Source organism: Diuraphis noxia, unplaced genomic scaffold (genome assembly GCF_037042655.1).
Source record: "Diuraphis noxia isolate RWA-SAM2 unplaced genomic scaffold, SU_Dnox_SAM2 contig0001, whole genome shotgun sequence".
In the NCBI taxonomy this organism is placed as follows: domain Eukaryota; kingdom Metazoa; phylum Arthropoda; class Insecta; order Hemiptera; family Aphididae; genus Diuraphis; species Diuraphis noxia.
Genome location: NW_028301711.1, coordinates 101,585,140 through 101,609,489, shown reverse-complemented (window position 1 = coordinate 101,609,489; position 24,350 = coordinate 101,585,140). Strand labels below are relative to the sequence as shown.

At 29.7% G+C, this 24,350-nt stretch overlaps 1 protein-coding gene across 1 annotated transcript in view; it reads right to left on the bottom strand.

Annotated features, from left to right (window-relative positions):
- The window catches only part of LOC149062888 (uncharacterized), a 79,995-nt gene extending 58,264 nt beyond the window's left edge, over positions 1-21,731 (bottom strand). The window contains exons 1-2 of the mRNA XM_089215438.1: positions 21,666-21,731; positions 18,232-18,417 (exon numbers count right to left, since the gene is read on the bottom strand). Coding sequence (XP_089071564.1) covers positions 18,232-18,417; positions 21,666-21,731 — 252 coding nt within the window. The remainder of the gene's footprint in view (positions 1-18,231; positions 18,418-21,665) is intronic.
- Between the last annotated feature and the right edge of the window lie 2,619 nt (positions 21,732-24,350).

Below are 24,350 nucleotides of genomic sequence, written 5' to 3'. Positions count from 1 at the left end.
GACGAAGCTCGGCCCGCATATCTCACCATTGATGTGCTTGCCTAACGGGAGCGAGAATGGTACTTCGGGATGTGGAGGAAAGCCCGCGGCGTTGAGCGATTGACGCCGTGCCCTCACACGACGGCGGCGTAGTGGCTACAGTCGCTGCGTGGTCGACGGCGGATTGGTTTCGGAGTGGCTGTAGCAGGAGCTACTATGTGGTTACAAGACCGACGCTTGGTCTAGGGGAAGGCTGCCGAGTGAGCATTCTCCTTAGCGCACACCCAGCTCACCGGTGGAGCTATATGCACCGGAGGTTGCCCGTGACCAAATGCGGGAAGCGATGAGGATAGCTCGCGACCCGACCAGGATGGCGAAGGGCACGTGTACGCCTCAGCCAAACGGTACGGGCGCACTCTCTCCCGACTTCGGTGGGAACGGGTTTGCGCCCGGTGCTCGTGGTCCGTAGACGACGCGCGGCCGACGTGCGCCGACCGTGAACCTCCGCGGCTCTCGACTAGCGCACAGCGCTAATGTGAGGTCCGCGGTTGTAGCCGAAAGGCAACAAAACCCGGGAATCCTCCTGGCCATGTGAAAAACAATCTTCTCTTATATCATCGATCTCTGCAAATTTCAAGGTTTGCCCTTGTGATTAGTTTATTGTCATGGCAAAACATTCTTTTACAGGAAACTGCATTCTCTTGAATTAGAAAGGATAATCTGATAGTGTGATTGGTATGCGAGGAATAAGAACTGATTCATTTTTTGCAGATAATTTCATAATAATAGCTTCCATCAAATTCTTTTGTGGATCAATAATCCGTATACGTGTTCCATTGCAAAATTTTGGTGAACTAAGGTTTCTGAGAAGCATTATAGGACAACCAATTTTTAATATTAATAAATGTAGTGGAAATCTAGGAGGGTTGAGTGAATTGATAAAATTCAACGGGATAATTAACTGCATCATCTACTTCCATTACTGAATTCACTGATATGTATTCCATATTTTTTTGCTTTAAAAGAGTCCAATAATATTTTGTTTATGTCTCCTGCTGTATCATTTTTTGATGTCAATATGGCCCTCTCACATCACCAGTCCATTAATTTATAAATAATAATATCAAGACTTGATTCAGGCTGCAATTTCATTAGCTCGAGGTCCTCTTGGTTTGAAATTTGAATTTTTCAGAACCTTCAGACAATTGTTTAAACCTTTAAATCTTTTCTTATAAGACATTGGATTTTCATCCCATAGTGTAAGCTTGCATTTTTTCAGAACTTTCGCTAAATTTGATTGTTTATTAACAGTGCACGTTGGGGTCTCGATGGTGATCCCTCTGGAGGACAAATTCCTTTATATATTATGTAAAGTAGGAGATTACATTATAATATAAACATAATACTTGCTGACCCCGCACTCTTAATTTCCCATTAAAAATTCCAACTCCAAACTTTGATTGAATTTCAATTCATTATTTAATATTCGGTGTAATGGTGTTAAAAAGTTAAAAATGTTCATCGATCAGCTTGAATCTCAAATTCATTATTGTATGAATATTATATAAGCTAGATGTATCGTGTCCCCCACCTTTTTTCAATCTATAATAATGATTGATGTTTTTGTGTTCTATGTATCTTCATTATTTTAAATTATATCCAACAATAATATTTACAAAAATTAACCGTTTACCGCTAATCATTACTCGTAAATGTATCCCATATTTATCTCCATTAAAGGTTTTTAACACAGTCGTTTTAACCAAATCTAAAGTAAAGGTCTAAATTAGTTATGAACTTATAGTTGATTAAATTATAATAACTATTATACTTTTTGTAAACAATTATTGTAATCCTGTCACAACCAATTGCACATTTTTTTAAACAAAAAAAATTTTCAATTTATCATTTCAGGAACACTGTTTGACCACTTCTTTAAAATTCAAATATCGAAAATATTTTTCCCACTGAAAATCTAGAGTATTACAGGAACCACTATTCTTAAATTCGTATTTTGTATTTAAAAAAAAAAAATTGAAAAATAGCGATCAGTGAGTAAGTGGTATTTGACTTCTATATAAATACTTATATAGATTATATAATTGCATCAACCCACAATAATCAAAATTAAATATTATAAAAACTAAAAAGAGAAAAAATAACAGTCATCCATCATATTACGTAGTTTGTAAATTTGTAATGCATAATATACGACGACTTCATCAATCCGAACTAGATAGTTTACCTTAGATTACCATAGATAAATAACCACCATAATATTATGTAAGCTGGTTAGTTGTAGAATAATTGCAAAACTATATTTTTGTTATCATTGTTATCATAGTTTCATCGGCTATGACGTCATGGATTCCACAAGAATATAGTAATATATTGGCAGCTAGACTTATGGAAGTTTCAAAAGGCGAAAATGGATAAAGTATACAAAAGATCTGTGAAACTACCTAGTGAGAAAGAAGGCACTTGATCCTCAGCCTGACTGTAGTGCAGCTTTTTCAGTAGGTGGCAATCGAAAACATGAAATTGGCTAGAGAGCTAGACAGTCAGCTGGAATGGCGTATATTCCTATAAGAAGCCCTAGCAAGGGGTTAGGGTTAAAACTCCCCCCCCCACCGAAATATTTTACAACAAATAAATTTAATTTATAATATTTTGTATAATATAAATTTACTTTAATTAATAGTGAACTTATCTCTAATACCAGTATACTATTAGCAGGGTTTTCTCTTTCACGCCAGGACTGGGTAGGTTGTAGGTAGATGCACAAACTTATGCACAGATTGCATCTGAAAGACAACCCAGCATGTGACTACACCGAGATTCGGCAAATGGTTGATCACATTATTATAAGCAGCCCGGAAACGTGAGAGAATTTATAGACCTAACAGAAAGAGCAGTAGAGTGGATGAATTAAACATTAAATTGTAGTGATTTGTTCATTTATTATGTTTTGTTAACACATTATTATTTACTAATTTTTTGTTTATATATGATTTTTATGTCTTGTTATCGCTAATTGTGTATTAAATTGTATTTATTTTGCTGTATTAATGGTGTGTGTTAAATGAGTGTAATGGTTAGTAACCATACGATAAATAAAATAACTTTCAAATACTTAGATAACCTAGATTTTTGAAGTAAAACTTCTTTCTTGAGGTATGGATGGAGAAAAAATCGTCACGAAAAATGAAACGCCACGAAAGAATGAAACGTCACGAAAAATGAAACGCCACGAAAAAATGAAACAGTGTATCAATGCGTGTGAATGACTGCGACAGAAATCGATGAATGGTTAAATATTGTATGTCCGAATGTGATAGCGCGTCATTTGCTTAGTGTGTTTTCTATGTTTTTTCAATTCTACTCTCCTATTTACTCTTTTTTACTCTCACTTATGATTTAACGGACCCCCAATACTTATGAAAGAAGTTTTACTTCCTTAGAGTGTAACTCAAACACTTTTATTTTTTATAAATTAAGGAAGGGCTTGTGGCTCTATCAACTTCTTTTTTTTCATATAAGATATAAGAATCACACTTCTTCCAGTAAATTGTGATTTTCTGAAGACATTGGTGACTGGTGTATCTAAATTTGAACAAGTAAGTATTTTTGAGTATTGAGATAGTTTATGATATTTTTCTATAATAGTTTTAGTATTAGCCTCAGATCATGGAAATGTTTAGGCCGAGGGATTTTGTTCTTACATTCACCATAAACTATAATAACCTTAACTCCAAATAGTGAAGAAGAATAGGCGTCAAAAGTAAATTTATCAAACGTTTTCCCACACGATGACTGAAAAGAAAATAGTGTCGAGATTTACTAAATGAATAAATTAAAATAATATAAAATAAAAAAACAAAATAACAAATTATTAATAAACAAATAGGGGTAGTACTTACATTGGATGGCTTCATCCCTCACGTTTTCATGTTAAAAAAAAAAATAATAATAATATACAGCCGAGTCTCGATCACTCGAACCTCGATAACTCGAATTTTTTTGTCCCTAGGAAATTCCTATACACTCAATGCAATATTTGTCGCGATAAGTCAAATATAAAAATAGTTGAGCATAGATAACTCGAAGTCATTTCTTACATTTTATCGTTAGAATAACCGGTTTACAATCACAATTATACAAATGAAATTATCCTATGTACAACTGTTGTGCTGTAAAATAATCGGCAGTTGCCGTATATCTTCGCTGTGTACAATTTACAAGCAATTTAATATTCCACCCAGTAAACTTTCAACTATTCTGAAAAATAAAGACGATATTTTACAAAAATACGAAACTAATAAAGGGTCCATGAAAAGAATGAAGATTTGTGAGTATTCCGTTATAGAGGTTAGTTTACTCAATTGGTTTATTCAATGTAGAGATTTAAACATTCCAATAAATGGACCAATTTTAAAGGAGAAGGCCGAATTTATTGCTTTTAATTTTTTAATTTTAATTATAGTTTATAAATATACATATAATACTTCTAAAAAAAAAAAATAAAAATAAAAAAATAATGTGTAACTCGAAAAATACATAAGTCGAATTTATTTTTATGTCTCTTGACATTCGAGTTATCGAGACTCGATTGTATCTCATATTATTATTGTGCCCTAGAGTAAAGATTGTATACTTCTTGTTAAAAAAAAAAAATAAAAAAAAAATAATGTTATGTGAACTTATTACGTAGCATATAAGTACCTATGTAGGTAACCAATAACCATGTACTGTATTTTGTTTGAAGATTGCTGTAGAAATATACAATGTTATACAACCATTGCATCATCATACCAAACTTATGATTCATCTTAAAATAAGCCTCCTCTGCACGGATAACTAGTTACTCTACCCCTACTCTAAAAATAGAAAAGGAACATCTGGTTTAGTCATTGATATCACTTGTATTGAATCTTAGAAGGTATCAAAATCGTTTATTATGGAATTAAGTATTGTGTTGTAGCCTTGTAGGTATAAGAAACCTATTATTATACTTATATAAATAATAAATTATAGTATAAAAGATAAATATTATTATTTTTAAATATTTAAATATTAAACAAAACATAAAAATGTTCAATAAAACAATTTTATAAAACAACATAATTTGTTTAATAATTAGCTAAAGAGCTATATTTATGAATATTGAATAATCATTTATCATACATAACTATATTCTCATATTATAAGAAATGATCAGAAAATAATTTTTCAAAAATATGGGTACTGCATTAAAATCTTAAACGATGATTATCAATTTGTAACGTGTTATTTTGATCACACAAAATATAATTTGGTATATACAATATTGTATATTGTGTAGGTATTATATTATATTATATGTGCGTGTCTATTTATAATTTTTATACTCTGAATAATTATAAATATTCATGAATATTATTCATATATATTTGAAATATTATTTATATAAATTATATTTAAAAAAATATGTATGACAAAAATATTAATCATAAACACAAAACAAAATTTATAAGGAAGACATTCCAAAAAATATCACCCAAAATTGTATAATATACAAATTTAGATTAAGACTTAAAAAATACACATTGTTATATTGTACAATAAATAGTCCCTTAACAAGAATAAAATTATTAAATATTATAATTTATGCTATAATATATAAATATACGTTTAAATAATGTTTTTTAATTTAAATTATGTGACTCTCGCAGAGATGACTTTAATGGTTTATTTTGTTTGCACTGAAAAGTTTATACAAATTTTTACTTATATTTAGAATATTTAAGACATCTATTTGACTATGTATTTCAAAATTTGTTAATTATGTTGATATATCTCTTTTATATGATACTATTAACATAATATTGTTTACAAGAGAATATTAATTAGGTACATCAAACATTAATATGTGTAATTGCAATAAATTTATAAATAAATATATTTCAAATTAAATTTTCAAATATCAATTATTTATTTAATAATATTGAAAATTTGTGTTTTAACGGAAGTAATAAAATAATATACCTACAAATTAAACATCAAATCTAAGCAATAAACTAACTGAGCTTGAAATAAATATATTATACAATCATTTTTGGTAAAAACAAGGTAGATATACAAATTTTAGGTAACTGTTAAATTAACCGTTTCTAAACTTAAACGGTTCAAATATACAAAAAAAAATGTCAGTACCAATTACAGAAATAACATACGAGCACCCTAAAAAATCACCAGTTTTCAATAATCAATTATCGATTATATTTTGTGCAATTCAAGAAAGCAATACGTCGATTTCACAATTATTTTCGATGGCTTTGCGACGTCTATCCTGTTGTTTGATCAACGCACTTAATTTGTTCAATAGAAACTGTTTATCATGTCCTTCAATTACAAGTCGCTTGCGAAGAATTACAATATTTTTTTATTGGATCCCATGAGGCCATGACGGTTTGATAATAGTAGACAATGCACGGAAGTATGAAAATCAACGGGACAACAAAGTTTACACTAAACAGTATTTCGTAACATGTAATTGTCCACTGAGGTATGGTGCGCATACAATTAATCAAAACCCTCCAAATAGACGGTAATCCTTTGAATGGGCCGTAGGACCTGGATGGCGTTATTTTTGATACAACTGTTAACCATGTAGTCACGCAAATAACATAGGACATGAGTAGCATGGTCATGATCATTGTATGTGCTCTTGACGGGTTGTATACCTTTTAAGCTAGGCTATAGTTACAAAACAAGAAAACCATTTTATGTAAAACATTATCACCATCAATACAAGGCCTAAGGCTGCCACTAGGATCACATAGAAACTACCCAACCACACAATTACCTGAATGTAGAAAACGTCCGATACATGTTTCGCTAAGTTGAGTTCTTGATTGGACATCACTTGAAACAAATTATTTTTAAAATATCTAACCAGGATGCTATTGGGACAACTAATCAAGATGATGATGCCGATTTCGCATGCGACGTCAACGATTAAAAGCTTATACATGATCTAACTACTAGTATATGCAATAATTTAAAAGAACGATTATTAGAAAACGAAGATGACTTCAATTGAATTCATGATATTTCAATAATTGACAAAACCACTTGGCCTTCAAACGTTTATGTCAACTTTTCGTGTTGAACAAAGACAATGCAATTAACGGTTTTAGGGTATACTTGGATAGTTATAGTCTTTAAAATACTATTCTGGAGTTTGTAAATTGCATTAAAACATTTCTCTGTTCTACTGCAGATTGAGAAAGAGGTTTTAGTCTTTTAAATCTAATATGCACTGATCTCAGAAATAAGTTGACAATATCAAATATCGCAAACTTAATGTTTTTAAATATTAACAGGCCATCTCTGAATCAAAGGAATCCAAAAGAATATGTTAAGTCATGGCTAATAAGCCAACATAGAGATGCTGATGATACTAGAACAAAGATATTGAAAATTGATGAACCCAATATTGAATACAAAAAATATTTGTGGAAAATTTTATAAGTTATATTGGTGTATATTATTATTATTATTTAATATATTGTATTAATTGTTTTATTTTTTATGTACTGTTATTGTTTTTTACATTTTTTTAGTGGGCCAAATATTATAAAGCATGCCCAAGGTTAAATTTAGAAATATAGTAGTAAGTAATAACATTTTTTTGTTAAGAATCTAATAAACAGTATTTACTATCAACACTTTTACAAAATTGCATTGTCGTTATCCATTATGTGTTTTTTGGTTGAGGTTTACTTATTTATTAATTTCTTATAAAAATATGAATAGTAAGAATACTGAAAGTTTAATAAAAAAAAAAAAAATAAAAATAATATAATGTAAGCGATTAAATTAATTCTTGTAGTGTAACGACTACCGAAAAAAAACAATTCGAGCGGAGCGATAAAATGTTTTAGGTGGATTATACATATTTATTAGTGCGTATACCCATAAATATTTATCCAATACACCACTGCGTTGACGGAGACTGAAGCTATTGCAAAAAAATTCTTCGAAAATTTATATTAACGGCAAAACGAAGGGTTGAATTTATTTAAAAATCCATTTCAATCATGGCTAAATGAGATTTACAATGAAATTAAAATGTTGATTAAACAAGGGACTGGAATAAATCCATTCTATTCAACCAATTTAGTTCCACTCTTAATAAAATGTACCAAACTATAACCACATTGGTCAGGAGTTATGGTACAATTTTTTAGTTATGGAGAAGAGGTATCAAGCTTGGCAGCTATAGAGTCAAGCTTTAAAAAATTGAAAACAGTGACATTATTACATATTGACTTGCCCACAAACATAGAAACATTCTTGGGAAATTATATAATGCCATTAAAACGTGCCTCTATGTTGCGAGCAGTTAAAAACCACACACCGATGTTATCCCAATATGTTGAAAAAAATAGTTACAACATGCATCAAATATCGGTTTCATTCCCAGAATCGAATGAAGTGGACAAAGAAGGAACTATAAATAAAACATCAAAAACATCTCCAATTTTTCAACATATCGAAGACCATGTCATACATTAATTACTTTTGCTGTCACCAGATTTTAAAGATGCCATTATATAATATAATAATTATGAGGATGTGTTGCATATACCAAGGAGCAAATGTTCGTTATGTAGTGCAGGTAAAAAATAATAATAATTCAGTTATTAATTCAACAATTATAGTATACCTTAACTTCATAACAGTTAATATTAGTACAGTTAATTAATAAATAAATTTGAATCTCTTTAATTGTTAAATTTGTATTATAACTTATTTTTAAATGTATAATAAACAGTAGCATTTACAAATTAATTTTAAGAAAATTATTCGATTTTTGGCATAAAATTTTAATTCCTGTATAAAAAGTTTTATTTTATTTATTCCTTAATATTTTCAGGAAATTTTCCAAAAGCTGTTGCAAAAAAAAGTTCAGTCTGTAAAAAGCTTGTACATAGCTTTTCAACCTGTTCCACTCATAAGCCAGGAAGAGAAAACGAGCGTTTATGTAAGGTTTGCTCTTTATATTTAATAACACGTGCGCATGACTCATTGGCGTCACTGATTTTATATTCAATCCAAAATATTAAATTGTATTGTGCATAATAATTATTTAAATATACTACAATAGTACAATATGGTTTATAATAATGAGTAGTTAATATTGTACTGGTGACTTAAGGTATTCGTACACTTTTAAAAATAAGTATATTTAATATGTTTTAGTTATTTATCAATCTATTATACCTACCAAACTAAAAATGTATAGAAGTTAAATTTTTTTTTTTATCTTCTTATCTAGGTATCATATTGTGATAGTCATGCCTAAGTATCCAGAAATAATTTATGTTTCTGAAAAATCATATTTTATACACTTTATTAGTATAATTTTAAATTCTAGGATAACATCTGCATCATATTCACACAGAGCTGATTTAATTATAAATAATTTAACTGTTGAAATAAAGCAAATGGAACCTTAATTGTATGTGCATTTACTGCTAGCCATGTAATCGACGCTTTAATGGAGAAGTGTCGATCAGCAAAAGAAATTTCGGATTTTCCAGATACACGAAAAATTATGCATTTTACATTCTAAATGAATAATGATGATAATATTTTTCAGTTTTTGATGGAATCAAAAATCAAACGGATTTTTTTCACAATCCTAATTGTTACAATCGTAACCAGTCAACACTTCCAAAAATAATATGCAACAGATCTATAAGACTTCACACAATTGCAGGTGTTTCAAGTTTCAATACTAAAACAGTAAGTCACTAACTACCTATGTAATTTTTTCAAACAATACCTATAATTATAATTTTAAGCATTATAGTTAAAACATTAAGACAATAAAACTCTTGGTAAATTGTTGATAATATTGTAATGAACTCTGGCATATTTATAATTAATACAATATTATTACATTTATGTAATTATACTTAAACTTATTAATAATTATATCTTAGACACTGAGTTAATATTATGATTATAATAATGTAGGTAATTAATTTTAAGGTATATAACTATAAATTAATGTTGTTTAAGACTTATCCACAACAAATATATAATGTTAATGAATTTAGTATCAGTAGCGGCTATCCTAGAGTAGAGGTTTAGCGCTTGCTACACCTTTAATAAGGGCTGGTCGGAGTGGATTGTCTAATTATTCAGCAGAATGGAATGTTATATGAATGACTATTGTTGTCCGTGGGTGGTTATTTCTTATGTTTCACTACACCTATATTTTTAAGGATAGCCGCCACTGTTTAGTATGCAATTTTATTGAATAATTAAAATATGTATTTATATTTTAATAATAATATTATTATCACTACTATTCACTAGGCTATCTAGATGACATTGTGAAAATGTTTCTACATTTTTTAATAGGATGTATAAGATACATAAAATATTAATAACTAATATAATACCATATAAATAATAATAAGATGTACATTCAAAACATTATCTTAGTTAGGTTTCTATATTATATTTTATGATAATAATATTATTTTTATAGAACGATGAATTAGCCCAATATAAAGCTACCAGTAGTGAAGATGAGCCAGATATTGTGTATGATAGTGACAAAGATCCGGAATACTTACCCATTAACCGTGATGATAGTTTCCACAATGAAACAAATAGTTTGACATCTGATGATAATATATCTTCAACCTTACTAGTCACACCCAATACATTGGTTGTTAGTTCATAACAATAATAACGTTTTTTCAATAAATGTATTATATTTAAATTTACACAGGTAGAGAATACATTAGCACCTTCTGTTAAGCATAAAAGATGTCACAATATGATTGATACAGATAAATTAACAAAGAAACGTATTAAAAATAGCTCTGAATGGATTGGCGTAAAATCAAAAACGAAATTTAATCTAGGAGAAGAACATATCAACAGAGGAGGTAAAATTAGAATGGCAAAGAATGGCAAAGAATGGCAAAGAAGATGGGCCCACCGTGTATGGAGAAGTGTCGAATGAAATGCAAAGAACAATTGAATGATGAAGATAGGAAAATAATGTTTGATTCATATTGGAGGTTAGGTTAGCTATATGAGAGCTATATGAGACAACGAGACTTTGTTTCAAGCAATATACAAATGACGAGTAAGAAGAGTAACACAACTTTTGGTATTTCTAAGGTACACCTCAACCTCGTAGAAACTATTCTAGTAAGTTTTATTTCTTTCTTTTATTATTTACGGCCCTTAAGACCATCCTGAAAACGCTAAACTTTGCCACCTATCCCTGTCCTCCGCTACTTCTCTCCATTTGACACCAGGCTCTATCTTTTCCACTTCTCTCTTCACACCGTCTTCCCATCTTAACTTAGGTCTACCTAGTGGTCTTTTTCCATTAGGCTCTTCTTCGATCACTCATTTTACTAAAGTACCATGTTTGCGCCAAGCATGTCCTGCCCAACTTAGTTTCCGCATGGCGATCTCTCTAACTATATTCGACCTCTGGAAAAGTCCTTGGAGTTCCACGTTATGAAATTTTCTCCATTAATTCATTTGTCTATCGTATAAGGGGCCAAACATTTTCCGTTGGACTTTTCTCTCGAATATCATTAATCTTGATTCTTTTGTTTTTCTCTGCCCCCAAGTTTCTGAGCCGTATAGAACAATAGGTCTTAGTTGAGTCATGTACATTTTGATTTTTAGGGCTTTTGATAAGGACTTCGATTTCAAGACTTTTTCAAGTCCATAATATCCTCTATTAGCTAGTTGTATCCTTGTTGACACCTCTGTCTTGATGTCGTTAACTTTCGTTATCATCGACCCTAGATACTTAAATTGAGACACTCTTTTGAACTTAAATTCTTCAATTTTGATATATTGTTCCCAACCGCCATATCTATTTCTTCGGCTAGCCACAAGGTACTCTGTTTTACCTCATTAACGGTTAGGCCCACCTTTTTCGCCGTATTTATTAGATTACATCCTAATCTCTTTATCATATCTAAATCTTCACCAAGCAGAGCGATATCATCAGCATATGCTAGCATTCCAATTCTGATCTATCCTAATATAACTCCCTCCGAAATGTTCATCTCTCGTATTACCATCTCCAATATTAAATTAAACAGCACTGGAGACAAAGCATCCCCTTGTCGAATTCCTGTCGTTACTCTAGTTGACTGTGATGTTACGTTCCCTATCTTGACCTGTATATCAGTATTATTGAGACTGGCTCAAATGAGTTTAATAATTTTTCTGGGGAATTTGAAATGTTTGAGAATGTTTAAAAGACTTTATCTATGTATAGAGTCATAAGGTTTTCTGAAATCCACAAATAACATGTGTACATTACATGTGTACTAACCTTGTCAAATTTCAAACGTTTTTGGTTGATTTGTCTTAGAATGAACATTTGTTAGTAGTGGATCTATTGGTCCTAAACCCACCTTGGTCACCTATTATATTTTCGGCCTTGGGTACTACTCTGTCTAGTAGACAATATGATAAGACATTATATGCCGTACCTAATAAAGCAATACCTCTGTAGTTACTGCATATTTGCGGGTCTCCTTTTCTATAAATCGAGTAGATTAACGCTGTTCCCCAGTCTTTGGGTAGTTGTTCCTCAGACCATAAATTTTCGATGATATCATGTATTATATTTATTGCTAACTCATCCAGATTTTTTAGAATTTCTCCCTGGATTCCATCTTCTCCCGGTGTTTTATTGATTTTTAGTCTATTTAATTGATTTACTACCTCCATCCTACTAGGAGGTAGGCATTCACTGTCGTTAGGGTCTGATGATATCCATGTGAACGTTTCAGGAGGGTTCTCGCAGCTAAGCAGTTGGTAAAAATACTCTCTCAATTTTTCTAGAATCTTGTCTTGCTCCGTAATTATAGAGCCATTCTCATTTTTTAAGAATCTTTCATGTTTTTTGTACCCACCCCTAATTGCGTTAATCTTCTGATACAGTTCACGAGTTTATTAACTCTGTGGTTGGTCTCGGCTTCCCACAGTATATCCTTCGTGAATTTACGTTTTTCGAATCTAAATATATTACTTGCCTCTTTTTGGCGTTCTTTATTCTTCTCTCTGTTGGTGGGGTCATTGATCCATCGTAGTCTAGCTTCTTTCCTTCTGTTAAGTGCCTCCTCACAAGAAGTGTTGAACCAAGGTTTCTTCACTTTTTTTTGTTTCCCTATCATCGTATCTGTAACCACTTCTAAGGTTTCTTTTATTGCCTTCCATTTATTGCGATCAATCGTATCTAATTGATTTATATGTAACTTAGACATTGCTTCATTCATCCGTTGTTTGAAAAGATCACATACAGTTTTGTCCTTAAATTTATTTACTTCATATTTGCCCACAAATTTACCTTCTTAACTACCAATTTTTTAAGTTTCACATTTAGCTTTCCTTTTACCAGATAGTGGTCCGAATCACAGTCAGCTACTCTGACTGTTTTCACCTCATGTACCTATACAGTTTTTAAACCTTGTTTTAATTATAACATGGTCTATTTGATTAGTGTATTTACCATTAGGCGCTTTCCAAATCCCCTTGTAGATATCTTTGAGTGGGAACATTATGCTTTTCACAACAAGGCCTCCCCCACTCGCAAAGTCGATAAGTCTAAGTCCGTTTTCACCAATGGTTGTTCTGAATATGTTTCGTAAGTATTATTTTACTATTAAAAACGAGAAAATTCAAATTTGCAAAACCATGTTTTTACAAAAATTAGCCATTTCTGACAAAGTAGTTTCTATTAATTTGCACAATCTAAAAACATCACCTATTGTACCAGAAGATTTAAGAGAGAAATTTAAACGTCAATCAACTATGAACAGTGAAGCGAATAAATATATCACAGAGCATATAAATAGTTTTCCCACTGTAGATTCACACTACATAAGAGAAAATTAAAAAAAAAAAAAACTTGGAAAGTGGACTATCTATATCAAAAATGCACAGTCTTTACTTGGATTGGATAAAAGAAAAGGCTACATTAGATCCTAGAGTATTAAATGGAACATTAAGACAATACACAGATATTTTTAATTATAATTTTAATTTGTCCTTTTTTAAACCAAAAAAGAATCAGTGTGATGTATGTGAAAAATATAAACTAGCCAGTCTATTAGAGAAAACTACAATGCAAATTGTATAAGATTTACATATTAAAAATATGACATTAGCGAGACAAAAAAAAACTGATAAACAAAAGGCATTAACTGATTCAAAATTTTGTTTAGCTGTGTTTGATCTCCAAAAAGTTTTTACAACACCTCAAGGAGATGTGGGGAGTTTTTATAACAAAAGCAAATTTGCCACATACAATTTTACTGTTTATGATATTGGTAAAAAACAAGCATATTGCTATATGTGGTGCGAGTCTGACAGAAAAAGGGGTTCTTATGAGATTTGTAAAATTTACAAAATTTATGAAGGAGAACCATGATATAAGTGAATTTAGTTTCTACTCGGACAACTGCGTGGGACAAAATAGGAATCGATTTATATACTCCATGTGGGAATATGCGGCTTTCATTCATAAAGTTAATATAAGACACATTTTTGGAGTAAGGTCATACACAGAACGAAGGTGACATTGTACACTGTACATGCAACAATCGAATGTGCTAAAAAGGGTACAGTTATTTATGTTCCAATGCAATGCAATGGATGACTTTTGTGCAAAGTGCAAAAGTAACTAAAGAACCCTATTTGGTTATTCAAATGTCAAATAATGAATTTTTAGCTTTCAAATGATTAGTAGAAAATGAACAGTTTAATTGGAAAACATCTACAAACAGAGATGTAATAAAATGGAATCAAGTGAAAGAGATATCAGTATATCACCAAAGACCGTTTTTGATAGAAATTAAGTATTTGACATTGATACAGTAGAATTTATTACTCTTGACATATTAGCTGCAAAAAAAAAACAAAGAAAGATGTCATGATACACAATATTTCATACCAAAAGTTGCATACAAAAGAAAGATTCCTACAGAAAAACTTAAAGTTAAAGATTTGTTATCTTTATGTGATAGTGGACTCATACCATCAGTATATCATGATTTTTATAGATCACTAAGTTTTTAATAATTTATAATATTATGTTTTTCTATTGTTTTTAGATAATAAACAGTTTTTAAATATTTTTAATGTAACAAGTAATTTGTTGTTTTTTTTTTTTATAATTATTTGAATCTACCAGCGGGGATACGTGTACAAAGTATTAATTCATTTTATTAATTTAACATTTTTATAGTTGCTATTATGATTTTGTTTGTTATAATCTTGTCGTTTTTATTTTAAAATAAAATTGTTTTATTTGAAAATATTAATTTAGTACTTATCTATATTTACCCAAGATTAAAGAAGTAAGTCGAGTTACTTCTTTACTTTATAATAAATGATTTTCCCCAGGAAAAAAGAAGTAACTCGAGTTACTTCTCCGAATAACTTTTTTCCCCCTGAAAAAAGAAGTAACTTAAGTTTATTCTCCATCATACATCTATTGTAGAGGTTAAAAAATAACAAATCATGGTGAAAATATTATATTCAATCAAACAACAAAGGTACATAAACAAACATTTTAAAAAAAAAACCGTTAAAAAACGATAATTAATAGTAATTTAAGTTAAACTTTATAATAGCTCTACTGAAAAAATAATAAAATTCGAGTTACTTATTACGTACCTTTTCGTTGGGGGAGTCGATATATTCAAAAATAAATAATTATAATATTATACATCACAATAACAAGTCATAACTTTTTAGCACAAAAACGTGGTCCCAATTTCAGTAAATAATTATTTAACGATATCTCATTATTTTTATATTTAAATTAATTATTAATTAGAAATATAATATTTTCTCCTTGTTCTTTACGAGGCTTGTTAGTATTTTAGTACCAGTTGAATATTTATTTTATTCAGTTTAGAAATTATTAAGATTTAATGTTTTTTTTAAAACTATATTACTTATTTAACTATTTAAAAAGATATTTTTAACGGAATAATAAACGATTATATTATTGCATATTATATCATAAGGCAATTGTAGTGTGTCAGCTTTCTGTATTGTGAGTGGATACTTGCCGTGTGAAAAAAAATATTATAAACAATAGATGTACATGTACATAATGATGACTATATAAAGTTTTTATTTGTAACATATGTGAAATCAATTCTAGTGTGTATCATTTTTACATACTTAATAACATTTAAATTCGTAAAATTTTGAAGTAATATCAAAGTAAGTACAACGATATTTAAAAATAGTTAAATTTTACCAGCCCATTTTGGAATTCATTAATTCTCACAATATTTAATACTCATATAAATCAAAACGAATATAATATTTGTTATGTTTGTTTTTTGGTAAAATAATGCTACATCATATTTCATTAATTTCATGAAGTGTCCGAAAATTCTGTAAAGTGAGTAAGTTCCATTAAAAAAATAGAAGACCAATCTGTATAGTAAACATATAAATATGTAATTTTCTAATATTGAATGTGTTATTTTCATATACATTTTAATTTATTAATTTACTTTGTCATGAATATCTGTTACTATAAATGCATATTAAGGATTGGTCACAAGATTTATAAAATATCATCTATCGCACATTTTTAATTCTTAATCTCAATCTTAAAAATAAAAAATAAAAATAATATAATATCACTTAATGTATTAGTCATACTTCACTACTTCTAATTTTTTACTATACTACGCTGAAATAAAATTTTTTGAATTTACAAAATTTTTAAATTTTCATCCGGTGAAAAATCTATTTTCCGGGAAAACAGTAAAAGCATGAATTATAAAAAGCTGGTTAGGATTTCACAGGAATATAATAATAATTATTAGTGTAAATAAAGGCTAAATTTTGAATAGGGTGGGGGGGAGGTTGTGGGGCAATGTACGTGTACTCTACGTTTCTCTAAATGTTCACTCGGGGAAAAATCAATTTTCCGTGAAAACTGTCAGAGCAGGAATTATGAAAAAATGGCCAGGAATTCACAGAAATTGAATACTAATTATTGGTGCGAAAAAATTGCTATATTGTGGTTAGGTTAGGTAACCTAACCTAACCTAACGCTAAGCAAGAAAGTCGAGTTTGAACCGCTTTGTAGAAACTCTCGGATAACAAATCTCTACATTTCCAAAAAAAATAATAGTACTTGGATTTACTATACCTACCTTATAGTAATTGAAGCGTTCAATTCGTACTCCGATAATACAGTGATCTTTATTATACTACCCTTAAAAACAGGGTTACTCAGGGGTAATATTATTATTATTCAATCACTTAATAAATCATGTATATGTATACGTCAATATAGCATATTCAACTGTGTTAGTACTTAGTCTATGAGGTTCCTAGAACCTATAAAATATAACTTAAAAAACTTTATTTGTAATAATTCAACAAATCGGTTCTTGTAGTAAGAATAGCTAACCTATTACTCCTTAATTGAATATGATTTGGTGGGTATGCATATCGACAACCACTTGGTTTAAATAAACGTGGTACCTAGGTGTGTTACAATTCTCAATGGAGTCAATCATGAAGTATGTTTTAAATTTAATAAACAGAACATTTTAATACAAATTAAAAACTGTGTCTTATAACATAAATGACAAATACTAATTGGTATAAAACACTTATACAATCAATATATGTATGGGTTATATAAACATATATTGGTTAGATGGGCAGGTAGCATACTAGCATGCAATTCTTAAGCGATCAATACAGCGCTCGCAACTAGTATTATACACGATTCTCATTGAATTCACAAATTTAACGTTTGTCTTAAAATAGCTTTTTTTATAATATTTATAATTTATAAATAACAAAATTTTAAAATAATGGACTACTTAGTATGATTTTAAAATTAAAACGAAACAAGTGTTTGATATAAACCAATCATCATAGTATGATAAAACTAAAGTGAAAGTGAAAATATACTGTAACTATAATTCAATTTTTGCTGGTTACTATTAATTGTAGAATGATGCTGTATTGATACTGATTTAGACAAAATGTACCTAAATATTTTGCATTATATTCAGTGTTTATTCACACCCTCAACAATTTCATTTAAAATTCCATTAAACGTTATACTCATAATATTACATGATGGCATAAAATCGTTTTTTTTACGCTTCCTATGTAATATACGTATATTACCGCTGAACTTATTATACAATATTTCACCTGAGATGAGTAAATTTCTCTGCAAGTATTAAACACATTTTGGTCTTGGTAGATGTCAATGAACATCTTGCAAAACTCTACATAAGTAATATCTTCACCTTGTTGTTTGAGTTTTGCTGACATTTTTAGAGCAGCGTTACTTCTATGAAGCCGAGGATGACGGGAAAAGAAGACTGGCAGAGATAGCTGCATGCAAAATATAAAGCGTGCATTATTATAAATATTCAGAAAAATTAAAATTGCATATTATTTATTTATCTTTTGAAGTAAAAATTTCTTTAGCCTCGTTGGGCACTTTTCAGATAGGTGAAATCTCGTGCGTTCGTATGACGAATGCTTATAGTAGTACCTATATCTGTAGGTATACAGCAGACTGTGTAACAAAGTGCTGTGTATATTTTATGTGAAATTTAATGGATTTAGTGAATAATCACTAATACTTGTTTAATTATTATATTATAAAGTGTTTAATTGTAGAATCATTGTGCAATACAATAGTGAGCACTAAATAAATATACTAATATTGTTAAGATACAAACAAAGAAATAACAGGAAACTATTTTAAATCCTCCTATTTATTTTGGCGTTTGAAAATTTTTTATTATTTATTTTCTAATATTTAACCTTCTGCAAGGCGTGATACAATTAGTATTTGACAGTGGTTTGGACGTTTTATTATCATCATGGTTAAACAGATTTATAGTTATTCAGTCACATTTTTACCATGTATTATAAAATTAGAATTTTATAACATTGATTAAAATTTAAGATTAATGTGTTGAAGTTTAAAATATGGTTGTTTATGCATAATAATTATAGTTTATCTTTATATAAAGAATGCAAATACCACTCGCTCACTGATCGCCATTTCTCAAAAACTATTCAACGTACGAACATGAAATTTGGAAAAGTGGTTCCTCTATACTTTCACCGTGCATAAATTCTCCATCCCTCTGATGTCTGCAACCGTCCACCATCTTGGATTTTAGTTGAAATTTTTCACTTTTTTACGGTTTTCTAAGTTTTCTTACAATATCTCTAAATTAATAAAAATAGCTTAAACAAAAATTGAGGATCTCCGTGAAACATCCTGTATGTATACGTATATATGTTTAGTCTCTTGTGTTATTACGGTTAGCAGCTGTTAATATTAACAATGAACAAGGGACTCTATCCCCATCTGGAGCGAGGAATGTAGCCTTGGAAACAATGATCGGTTTTTACGAAGGGTATAGGTACACGGCACTGCAGGGTCACTACACTGTTAAGTGTCTACACATGTTTACATTTAGTTAGTAGTTAGTGACTATCACGCCGTCCAATACGTTAACTGTGTTATTAGTACCATAACCACGCATTTATTAAACATTTAACAGTGTATGTTTCGTAATGTCGTTAAATACGTGTTTTTTTAATTGTGACAAACGGCTTAACGAGGGTAATGGCGTTATTGTAAAATGAAAAGGTATAATAACATTTTTAAATTCGAGTTTCATTCGTAAAACGCTAAAGCCGATGTTATAAATAATCTCGAGTCCGTTAAAGTGCACAAAGAATGTCGAAAACGATACGCGAGAATTGATCGAATTAATCCTCAAGACACTCTTGACCAGCCACCATTTCGTTCACCCGTTAAAGCGAAAGTGTGGTCCACTACATTAACATTTAATTTTAAAAAGTCGTGTTTTTTTAAATAAATTTTAATAAATGAATGGAAAAAAACCTGCGAATAAAGTTCTAAAGTGTATAATGTCCGAAGTTTATGGTCACGCGAAAAAATAATAGAGAGGGCTGTTGAACGAAGAGATGATATTGGAAAAACTGTTTAGAAAAGAGTTATCAGTAAACCAGATCTAGTATCCACTGAGGCTATTTATCATCACGATTGTTACGTAAGTTTTTTTAATTACTGCTACTTCGGGACAAAAAAGTGAACGACCAAAACCGGATGTGTTAAGGAACTAGTCATATTGACCATTTGAATAGTTCTTTTTCTCATTTTGTAGTTTTTAATTTAAACTCAAAAAAAAGTTCAGTTAAACCAAAGTAATTAAACACATTAGTAAAATCGAGAATAACAATGTCAAAAATAAATTAATACTGGAACGCAAACTCATTATCACTCTATCAAGCTCTATCAATATCTTGAAAGAAAGATGGACAAAAATAAATTGTTTTTATAAATAACTATACGAATACGAACTTTAATAGCCTATATGGTACCACGGTAATAGACAAACAGGTTTTTCTGTTGGTATAACTGCAGTTTAAATTTAACATGATTTTATTATGAGAGATAAATGGTTTCAGCTGTAATCATTAATACCAATTATAATTTTTGTTATAATATTAACATAATAAATTAATTTTTATCATTGACTTATGCCATTTTTACACGAGATAAAATTACATTACAAAAGGCGTAAGTCATATTAAGCCTTATGTACCTGAGCAATAAAATTGTATAAACAGCATAAGTCACCATACGCCTTTTCTACCGAACGGAAAAACGATTCATTTTAGATATGCCTTATTTATTTATTCAATAATATGAGTAATATTCTTCACTGACTTATGCCAATTGGACCAAAAAAATCAGCAAACATTAAGATATAAATCTATTGAAAACAATTTTTTTGAGAAAAATTGACTAACCCCTTTCTATACCCGAGATGAAAGATCTAATCACAAGCATTTATTTTAAAATTTTTATTTTTAGATCTTCAATATTAAGAAGTGGAGTTGAAACGTTACATTCTTCAACTGACGCCACAGAAAGATAAAATTTTAATTTAAGCCTTAGGCCCATAGGTGAGTAATCAATGTATAACATATACGTTGTGTAATACGTAATCATTGAATTAAAATATATTTACTCATAATATTACAAGTATAGTATTAGAAATCTTTTGGTTATACAAACGTTTATTTAATAACAAAATATCAAAAATAGTAGGTACTTAAAAAAAAAAAATTAATAATAAATTGTAAATTAACACTGTGTCTAAGTATTACCAAAATGTTATGCACTTTAATTTTGAATTGCACAATATTATGATTTATACTCATATATGCATATATACCGTCTAAATTATACCGAATATACTTTACACTTTAAAATACGTATACAATGTGGGGGATAAACAGTGCCCGTCGGAATTGATGTTATTGAAACGTAGCTGGTGTAATCGATAACTAGTGGAGTTGATACAAAATCGGTGAATCGTGCTAGGTAGTATTTGGCCTACAGAGCACCAATAACTGTGAGTTACATTATTTATTTACATAAATTGGTTGTACCAATACCCAATTAATTACTATTTAGATTTAATAGCTTATATAAACCAAGCCTAGTAGGTATATTATATTATTTACGTATATCAATAATATAGGTAGTATACGGTAAAATATATATAAAACAACAAGTAACTTACTGCAAATGATAAATCAGAAGGAATTTTGGTTGTAAGCAACAAAAGTCTTTTTCTAGAATCAACCATTTCAGCCGTATTTGATGAATATTTGATGAATATTTGATCAAATTTATATCACTTTGTGTAACTTATTTTAAATACATTTGTTATACACCAAAATAACTAATGATAATAATAATAATACAAAAATCATTCGTATAGTGTTACCATACATATAGAGTTTTATAACAAATACATTTAGCCAGTGTATAAAATAAATGCATGGAACATAAGCTAGACAAGTGGTCGGTAAGTAATTTCTATTGGAGTTCGGAAGATTAAAATTATTAATAAATGAAGTCCAGTGAAAAAAAAATGTTGTCAAATCTATTACTATTATTATAGTAATACTCGTATGAGGGGAAAAATGTTAAGAAATGTTGACGGTCTAACTTTCTACCTTCCACGGTACGGATTCGGATCAAGGTCCGCCAGTTACCGACCGTTAAACTAGACAATCTATATAAACTGACCATGACACGATACGCAGCGCAGCCAGTACCACGAACTAAGATATACAGGACCGTTAACAACTAACGATACGAAGGCTCTTATCACCACTTACTCGTACAGGACGAGTACCGCGCAATCACGCCCTTTTATATTTTATATTGTATTCGTATGTTGTATGTTAAAATCGACTTTTTGGATTGTTATATTTATGTTCCTTGTCCGAACGATCTCACGCCTAACTCGCTACGCCGATGACTCGTCCAAAGACGGGAATGATGCCGTCGTTCAACACCGTCGAACGAGCAACTCCCCTACCGACCGAGATTGCAACGAACAGGTATCGCCAAGGCTACTACGGAATTTTTCCCAAATGACTGCGCGCGTATTGTGTTGATCCTAGAGTTTATTTTTAGTGAGATTTGGAGTAAATATCGTCGACTTTCTAGGATAAATCTGCTGACTTTATATTAAATAGGTATTATAATAATTACTTTTCTTTTAGTAATAATTATAGGTCAATTAGTTTAAAATTGCCTTTTTTCTTTTATTTATTCAATTTAGTGCTGACCAAGTTACAAATTTGATTCATATTTTACTGCATTAAAAATACTATTTTTATTTCTCATATGTTATGATTTTTATTAATACTTAAAAAAATAAATATATTTTGAATTTTTGATAAATATAATCATATAATATAATAGTGGTCAGTAGGTACTTTTAAGTGTAAGTTCAGCGGTGGCTGTCGTAGCATAGCTCCAAGCGAAAGTGCACTTTCACAGCTTCCTCCCCGGAAACCAGCAGGAATCAGATAGAAGGAAGTTTGGCCTACATTATATCCATGCTGAAGATCTTAGATAGAAATTCATAAAAATTTTTCATTTTAGATCTAAGATTTGAAAATTTAATACAAGGCTCCTAACATATTTTTACAATAGCAGTTGAAAAATAAAAGAAATATACATGAATACATTTTTTTTTAAAAGCATTCAAAGTCTGAATTTTTACAAAATACATAAAAATCACGAAAATTCGCAAATTATTTTATTCAAGAAATTCATAAAAAATTTTCCTTTTATACCTAAGATTTGAAAATTTAATACAAGGCTCCTAAAATATTTTTACAAGAACAGTTGAAAAATACAAGAAATGTATAGTCACATTTTTTTTTTTACAAGCATTTAAATTTAAAATTTGACAACATACGTAAAAATCACGAAAATTCGCAAATTATTATAAGCTAGAAATTCCTTACAAATTTGTCAATCTTTATCACAAAAAAAAATGTCCACCGGAAATTCAAATTAAATTTTTATTAGCATTTGAATTTCAAATATTGACAAAAATTCGTCAAAACCATGAATATTTGTAAATTATTTTGTAGTTCTAAATAAAAAGTTCATAATATTATTTGTATTTATATCTAAGGTTATAAAATTTAACACCAAGTTTTCCATAAGTTTTGCTTCAGATAGCTATAGAGAAAATTTGAAGCGTCATTATAGGAAAAATGTTTTGAGCGTTAGAGTTTTAAATTTTTATGAAATCGCGTAATGATAACGATATATCCTCAAACCAGGTATTCGTATATCTATGATAATATAAGGTATAATGAATTATGATAACTACATGATAACTATACTAATTGATTAAACATGCCTTATGCAAAATGCGTCTTAATTGAAAAATAAAATATTTGTTTCTAAATAGAATATATGACAATATTTAAATCTAATATATCCTAGACTGACAAATTATCTCCGTTCAGAATCGTTTTTCGTATACAATAATACCTATCATTGCATTCAAATTTAATCCCATCCATTACAGTAACCTACTGTACAGTAGAGCGACATCCATGACTTATCCGCTTTCTTTTTTTTTTGTTTTTCCCGACACTTGAAAAACCAAAAATTTTCCAATTATCACACACCAAGTTTAAAATGTAAAATGTTCTTATTATAATATTTAATTTCAGTTATCCTTCTGTCGTCTAAGTGAAAACGGTGAAATGAAATTAAAAGTGGACCATAATTACTATTATCAAGTTTATGGACAAATGTGAATTTCAAAACGAAATTTCTGTTATTTCGTCGTTTATTTGCCAAATTGGATAGAAATACAAATAATTAGTTACGATGATTCGTTCTGGCGCGAAAATATGATTGAAAAGTTAAAAGTGTGATTGAACTT